Source organism: Typha angustifolia, chromosome 1, assembly GCF_048772165.1.
Source record: "Typha angustifolia cultivar Huaian chromosome 1, ASM4877216v1, whole genome shotgun sequence".
NCBI lineage: Eukaryota > Viridiplantae > Streptophyta > Magnoliopsida > Poales > Typhaceae > Typha > Typha angustifolia.
Genome location: NC_133239.1, coordinates 10,981,956 through 10,990,215, shown reverse-complemented (window position 1 = coordinate 10,990,215; position 8,260 = coordinate 10,981,956). Strand labels below are relative to the sequence as shown.

Sequence of the window (8,260 nt, the reverse complement as noted above, 5' to 3'; positions counted from 1 at the left end):
CAGGTGCATCGGAGATTTGGAGTGCACGGGACTCTTGGCTCTATGCTCTCAGATGCAAATCCGTTTATAAATCGGGTTATCGGATCAAAGTTTGCCACCCGTTATTCGTCCCCGTTACCATTAGATACAATAACTACCCCATCCCATCCCCAGATCCTACCTTCGGCTGCGAACCCGCGACCTCTCCATCTCCTCCCTCACAAAGTTCATGTCCCAATCCCTCACCGACGCCATCAAATCGTCACCGTCTTCTACCTCTCGATCTCACCGACCAAACCCTAGCTCCTACCATGGCTTCCCTCAACAGCCTCGCCGCTCCCTTCGCCGTCCGATCGACGGCCCCTCCTCTCCTCCCCTTGCCGCCGGCGGATCGCACGCTGGGGAGACTTCCGGTGAGTGATGTGTCATGCTCTTCTGTTTTCTTGATGGGGTCCCTGTTTTGGTCGGAGAGTTGCTGTGTGTTGGAAAGTTTGTTCCTTTTCGTTGTATTCTTTTTGCAACTCGCCTCGTTAGGGTCAAGGTTAATTTTTTAAGGGAGACTTTGGGATTATGGAATTGCTTATCCTTGGAAGTCTAAATTAGTATTCAGTTATTTTCCTTACAGTGTATTTTGATTGTGAGTGGTTAGTCTTGTACTTTATTTATTTCGAAAAAGAAGTAAACAATATCTTACTGTAATATTTTTGGTGAATATTTTTCGACTTCTTTGCGTTAGTGTTTTGCAGTCTGGTTGTGTCATCTGGCCCTAAGTTTCATCTTGCGTTCTTGATCTTTATTGATGAATTCTGTGTTCTTTATTTGGGTCGTAAATTTTTGACACTGCTTACATTGCAATTTGTTTCCTCTTTGTTTACTAGTTCTTTTCAAGTAGGTCCTAGTTTTTCTAGCCTCTCTTTTACAGAGTAAACTTTATATTGCGATTCATATTTTGCAGAATCGGCAATTCTGGCTACTAGAGACTCTCTCCAACCTTCCAAGAAGGTAAATTTTTGTACCCTTGAAATAGTTTCAGTTTTTCTCCTTTTGGTTGCCTTATCTTTAGCTAGTTAATTTACATGTTAAATTGAGCTTAGGACCTCAGTGAACTTTTGATGTGTCCTGGTCTCATTGTATTGGACAAAAATAATTTTCAGGTAGTTGAACTTGGAGGTCCTGATCTCAATACTGGGCCATGTGTTCAAAAGAATGGTACCGTTTCTGAATGCCAGTCATCTGGTAGAGAGAGGACATCTCCGTCCAGGTCGGATCCTGTTGGACCCGTTCAAGCTAATGGGGGAACATCTGGATTAGCGAACTCCCTGCAATTCGACCGTCTGGCTGTAGGTTCAGTTGCTCCTCAAGGTAATGCTGTTCAATCGGCTGCAAGAAGGAGTCAGGCCATGAATGCTAATTACCTGCTAAATTTCCACTATGATCCAATTTCCCGGCCACAACCGAGACCACCTCCTCCAAAACGGCAACAAAAGATCAAACCTTACAATAAGGATCTATTCCTTCAAGCAAATTACAAGTTTGTCGTGTTGGATAATGGAAGTTATGATATTGAATCAATGGATCCAGATAAAATGCTTCAATGGGGAGATATTATTTGTGTAAGATACTACACCCCGTCTGTCGTGCAATGCCCTATTTGCTTAGAGACTCCTCTTTGTCCACAGATTACATCATGTGGTCATATATACTGTTTCCCTTGCATTTTGCGGTATCTGTTGTTGGGGGAGGAGGATCATAAAGGTGAATGCTGGAAGAAGTGTCCTTTATGCTTCATGATGATATCTACAAAAGATTTGTACACCATCCTTATTGACAACGTGAAGCAGTTTCATGTTGGTGATGATGCAACCTTTACACTTTTAAGCCGGTCGAAACATTCACTAGTTCCATCACTAAGAAATCAGCAAGTTGAGAGTCCAGTGGGATTAGATAATGAAGGCATCAGTGATTCTTTCTCTAAGTTTGTTTTGACTTCTGATGTTGAACTATCTGTGAGGGAAGCAAAATCAGCTCTCAACAATTGGTTACATAAAGCTGATGCTGGACTTGTTGATGACTTGGAGAAACTTCCATATGTTTGTGCAGCACTGGAGCAATTAGAAGAGAGAACTAAATACTGGATGGAGCATCAGGCTTATGGCTCCAATGCTCCTGCAAAGAATAATTCCTCTCCTTCGTCTAGCCTCAAAGTCATGCAGACTTTTCTTAAGTCACAATCTCACATGTCGAGTTCACATTCAGATAGCAATGCTGGCCATTTAGACTCTTCAGTACCTGCTGATGGTGAAATCAATGCTGCTATCAAAGATGCGAAAACCTATAGTTGTGGAGAACTTATCCCTGACAGTTCTACAGTTTCACTTGCCATTTCACCTGAATCGGTCAAGAACTCCATAAATGCAAGGTTATCAAATAATGAAGATAAATCTGTCGAGGAAAATATTAACAATGGCAAGGATGGAAAGGAAAGGGACTCATATACGTTCTACCAGGTTGTTTAGATTGTTGGCTAATTTTCTTTTCTTTATAGATATTTTATTTTCATTGCTGTCTTTAGTCCTATGAGTTTCCTAGTTTTATGTTTGTATGTTTTATTTGGTGTAGGCAACTGATGGTCAACATCTGATTCTTCATCCGCTAAACATGAAGTGCCTTTTGCATCATTATGGGAGCTATGATATGCTTCCACCTAGGTACTTAACCTTTAACTATTGTAGGTAGAAGTTTGCTGTATGCATTTCTGTTTCTTTTGATTGATGCAATGCACATAATAAGTGTCATTTCTGAGTGTAGAATTGGTGGGAAGATCTTGGAGCTGGAAACTGTGACTCAGTCAGAAGCTGCAAGAAGGCGCTACCGTTACTTGAGTCACTTCTCTCTAACAACAACATTTCAGGTAATCCTAGTCATCAGTAAAGACCTTTTAAATATTGAGAGAAGTTTCTAATACTTTGTAACTTATGCAGCTTTGTGAGATTGATCTGAGTGATGTGCTATCTCCTAATTCCTTATCACCCTTCATGGATGAAATAAAGAAGCGTGAGAAACAGAGAAAGCGTCTTTCTAGAAAGGTACATCCCTGTATTTGTTGTTACTTCTTGTTGAGAACTCAACTTCAAATTTTTCTTGTACCAGCTTCCTTTATTTTGCCTAATCTGCAGTCTTGCTTTTAAGGTGGTAGCTTCCTTTCAGTTGCCTCTGAAATGATTAGATAGATCTTGATGATCAAACTTTCTAGTTTGTTCTTTTCTTATATCATCCTTAGAAATCTTTAATTTCTAAAATTTATAGCATTAATGGAAAATGACTTCGAAAGATGCTACGTCGACCTGCAACAGATAGAGGAGGATTTATTCAATCACATAGTTTGGGCTCCTAGAATATGGCGCCTTTGCGAACTTCTATCGGCTATGCTGCTTTGTCATCAAACTAACATTGTCATCGAACTTGTTGAAGCTTCTAATCCTTTGAGATTCTCTTCAGATGCAAATTAATCCGGTCAAGCCTTAAAATTGTGAGAGATCAGATCTATTTTATTTGTCATGTTGGGTGAAACTTACCTGAAATCTGCGATCTGACAAATCCATTTTCATCCTTTAGGTCATATGTAAAAGAAATACTGATAGGTGTAGGTCTGTAAATGGGTTCGGTCCAGTGTACTATGGATCCAAGCCATTGAGTTGGTGCTAATCCAACCTGGAATTTTGAAGCCTGGTTCTACTGCAACCAATACTTGATTGGTTCTAAACCATACCTGGAATTTGGAAACTTGATTGGCTTATACCACTGGGAGTGGCAACAAAATAGGTTGATAAATCACTTATCCAAAGATTCCACACCCAGTGTGGCAGTACATTAGATATACCGAACTCAAAAAAGAGGTAACGTCATTCCAATTTACAAAATTCTGAGAAACTATGTGAATCAGGAGCCCTGAAGGTTCATACACCTCTTCGTTTTATCAAAGCTGCTGAGATCATTGCTATGAATGAACTGAGGTCTGCATCTCAGGGAACGTCCCAAGCTTGTGAAGGGGAAGGCAAAGGGACATGCAGACCAACTGGATGGATGGCATTACACCATCAGAGAATGGTGGACAGACAGTTAATGATTTGCAAGATAATTCTACTTTATAATTACATTCATGAATGTGGACCTAAAACCCTGTTGCTTGCAAACAAGGTCTACTTTGTTGTAATCATGTATTGTACTGGTGCACATTTTGTTTGTCAAATGAATGCATTATGCATAAAAGGTGTTCACTGCTCTTAAAACGTACAGATCACACAAAATGAGCGGCAGTTTAAAAGCTAAAGTAGGGAGTAAGTAGTCTTTGTTTGCAAGCAACTTGAGTTTTGGTCCATGTTTGCTAATGTGATAATAATTTGAATTGTCTTGCAAATTATTTTGACAATGGGGCATAATTGTTAAGCTTGGTTAATTCAAGGTAGGTGCCATCTTGAGACTGTGATAACACAAGAAACCAATGATCCACCTAAAGAGAGCAGACAATTAGGTTATGATCTGAGTATCTGATGGTCCACTGTGAAACCTATTATGATATATATCTTCATATGTCCTTATGTATTCTGGTCGGATGGGTTACATGGACAAGATTCAGATCCTTATGATCTCAGCCCTCTCATTTTCTAGTAATGTTCCAATAAAATTGGCTCTATAGAGAGAAAATATGCAGATGTTGGACCTGATATCCTTGCGGGGCTCATCCATTTGTGTCAAAATCCTGCACATTCGCTGATGTATGATAATTCTATCTGGTGTTTCATTCATAGAAATTTTATGACATGTAGGTAGTACATATTCATCAGAAGATAAACTTTTAGCCAGTACTATAATGTAAAATATCCTGGTGAAGAATTTCTCCAGCATGAGCAAACCAATGTGGTAGTAAGATTGTATCTTGGAGAGGCTAAAGATCCTGACTTAGAATTCCAAGTAGGATCTTCTGATCCTCTGATATGATTTTAGTTCTAAATTAGTACATTTCCTTATGATAACTGATATATCGTTCTCAGTTTCTCCTTTTTATTTATACAATTGAAGTCTTTTTCACTACAAGTATTTGCAGTGCTTGCTAAACTAGAACAATATGCTCGCAGAACATCCACAAGTTAAGTGCTTAGTTAGTTGGATAGGCCTTTTTCTACAATCAATGGTTTGCTTAATATGTAGAGTTTATAATGAAGTGCATGTTGATCAGTTTCATACTCCAGTTCCACATAAGATGATTGTTGTCTTATACAAAAACTTAAATGTGTCATCTCAAAGGAAAGTATTTATGTGATCTTAAGGTACAAATCAAGGAGAACAGTGGTCGTGCAATAGGTATTAATCAACTTAAGTTCTACTAATCTCCATTTTCCAATGATCAAATTCAAAGTGCATCATGTTTGTGTCTTACTAGCATCTCTTACTTTTGTTGGAAATACAATCTATTATCTATTTGGATTTTCTATACATTTGATTAACCTTAAAAAGTTGTCAATAATGGGAAAAAAGGATTCCATTTTACACTTATCTAGTTGATTGACCTTGAATCTCCCAGACCTATCTGACTTATCTTTATACTCTTAAATGTATCGACATTCTCTACCGATGAAATAGTGCTATTCTTCCCTTTTGTGGTTCTGCAGTTTGAGGTCCATTCTTGTGTATTATATGCTTCCTACTATTATTATTTTCTAGGAACAGGAGGAGAGAGTGAAGGCTGAAGCTGCTGTGCTGCATGAAAGTGTGGTACCACATGGTCGGGCACATTTTTCTCATAAGGATGTGATATTCTCATTAGATGACTTTGAAGGTAAATTTGTCCTATTAGTATTACTGTTGAAAAGAGTCTTGATTATTATGATGTATATACATATATATGTTTAAAGTACTTTTTATATTTTTCTTCCTTGTTCGTTTCTGTATGCATCTTAAATAGTGCTATTCTTTGTTACTCAACTGATTCCGAAATACTTCTCAGTTCCCATGGTGATACTATTTGAATTATACTAAGCCTAACACCATTCAGGAAGCACTTGCTTGTTGCATATCATTCAAGATTTTGTTCTAATTAACCTCCATTCCTTTCTTAAAGCTTTAGGAAATACTGCACCATCCACTAGCCCACCAACAACTGGAGAAAGAAAACTTTTCTCTGATGTAACGCGCCTCGGTTTTGCTGCCGCCCATGATTCTCCTACTCTGAAAGGTGAATCTGTTGGTCCTTCTAGAAACGTGGAAACCTTGGGTGAAGCTTCTAGTCTTCAAGGTATGGTTAATTTTGTTCTTTCAGTGGTTCATATCTCCCTACTTATTATCCTTAAAACATTTTGCCTGCTGTGCTCTATATCATTTGCACCAAATAATAGTGCTAAGGGTCGAAAAGGATTGTGCTGATCTGAGGCACACTGGGCTTTGTTGGAATCTGATGAGTAACAATCCAATCTGTTTCCATCAAAGCCAAAGAGGTTCAACAGTCTCCAGTTGGTCAATTCAGTTAAAATCCATAGGAGAAACTGTGAAAGCAATTATATATACACGCACACACAAAGTCACAGTGTAGACTTATGCATCTATCATGATGTCTCTCTCTCTTCTTCTTTTTTCTGTTTCCCTCTTGTGCAGACATTCTCTTTCATTTTAAATTGTTTGACCCTTTACTTGTTTCACCATTCTCTTCCGCAAATTCTATTCTCCTTTTCAAAGGGGAAAGAAAAGAAGGAAAAATTAAATGTATACTTTGTTTAATTGAGCTAATCAATCCAGAGATGCAACCCTGTTTTAGCCGTCCTAAGCTGATCTCAGCTCCTTTCTTTTTCTTTTGTTTTCGACATCCTATCAAGTAATGCATTGGTTTCAGTTTATTGAAATCAATAACCGCAAAGGGTGAGGCATGCTAGTATAGTGTCTCTGCACTTTATTGACCAGATGCTGACCTTCATGGTTGTGTACATATGGAACTTTCAAGACCTACTCCTGAGTCCTGAGCCCTGGTTCATACTGTTCCTGTCTAGAGACGTGGCAGCGTAATTATCATTTATAATTGGTTTTGACCAAGTATATCCTTTATTTACTGGACCCAAGCATTTGATGGATCACTCTTTAATTTTTTGTCTTACTGGGTGGTCCAGACATTTCATATATCGTCCTTTAATGTTGGAGTTCTTGAAGTATGTAGGGACCTTGACTGCACAGCTAGGAGCAGCCTAGTACACCCCTAAATATTATGTGATTGCCAAAAGCTCAACACATACAAAAGCAGAGTGGATGCATTAGATACATGATGATTGGGGAGTGCTGCCTGGATTTTACATTTGTTTGAAATTTGCTAAATGGTAAATACAGAACATGCAAGAGGTCCAAAGTTTGTATTCAGATCTATCGTCTGATTTCAAGTTCCGTCATCGAAGCCCTCAATCTTTAGTATGCACTTAAATTCATTTTTTCATGTTTCTCCATCTGCCTGTTCAGTTTCTAGTTATGAAAACATTTGACAAATTATGTTGTGTCAAAGACTCAAAGGAGTGACCTTATTGTTCATGGTAAAATCATAGTTACAGATCTGCGTATCTTTTCTTCAGGTCCGACGCCAATGAACTCACTGTCGTTTGCCAACATTATATCTTCTGCCGGAGCCGTTGAGAACCAAGAAGTACAGAGAACAAGCGGGGGCGGAAAGAAAGGAAAGAAACAAACCAGAGTGCTCTTATCAACTTCAGGCGGCCGCCGTTATTAATCGACGCACACAGCCTCTTGGTTGTAATTTTAAGTATCTTGTACCATAGACGTGTACATTTGTCCTAGATAATAGTTGACAACAAACTTCACTTCTAATGCTATTTTATCTAAATAGAATTCACTTGTGATGGTTCGTTGAGTAAATACACTTGTAAGTTTGTCAACGATAATAGTCAAATAAAATTTTCCCTTCATAACTTTCTCTGCTTATATCTGATCTTTAGATTGATGGAATATGGTGAAAAGGAACTAAATTCCTCATGAATGTGAAAGAATTCGAGATCAAATTCTTCTTCTTGGATCCAACCCCTATGTTCTTTTTTTATATAAAATTGGAGAGAGATACCATGGGCCCTACTGTATGATTGTCTAAATTATGCTACTTTTTTTTAATGATTACAAACAGCAACTAAATCGATTTGCCAACTTGAGCTTTGAAATCTTTAGCTAAGACGAGGTTTACCAAAAAGTAATTAAATCAAACTGTGGTTTGATCGGACATCCATTTATTTTCTTATCA

The 8,260-nt window shown here is 38.3% G+C and overlaps 1 protein-coding gene across 1 annotated transcript; it reads left to right on the top strand.

The window, feature by feature from the left end:
- The first annotated feature begins 168 nt into the window (after positions 1-168).
- LOC140777965 (uncharacterized) lies at positions 169-7,950 on the top strand. The gene is made up of 9 exons (XM_073122459.1): positions 169-392; positions 935-981; positions 1,134-2,486; positions 2,599-2,687; positions 2,788-2,890; positions 2,961-3,065; positions 5,701-5,815; positions 6,098-6,271; positions 7,584-7,950. The coding sequence occupies exons 1-9, from the start codon at positions 209-211 to the stop codon at positions 7,736-7,738; spliced, it is 2,325 nt and encodes a 774-aa protein (XP_072978560.1). The 5' UTR covers positions 169-208; the 3' UTR covers positions 7,739-7,950.
- The last annotated feature ends 310 nt before the right edge of the window (positions 7,951-8,260 follow it).

Bases quoted from the DNA above. Each gene is read 5' to 3' on its own strand.
- LOC140777965 (XM_073122459.1), top strand. From the start codon at position 209: ATGTCCCAATCCCTCACCGACGCCATCAAATCGTCACCGTCTTCTACC. The intron at 3,066-5,700 runs GTACATCCCTGT...ATTATTTTCTAG, and splicing joins GAAAGCGTCTTTCTAGAAAG to GAACAGGAGGAGAGAGTGAA. The intron at 6,272-7,583 runs GTATGGTTAATT...TCTTTTCTTCAG, and splicing joins TGAAGCTTCTAGTCTTCAAG to GTCCGACGCCAATGAACTCA.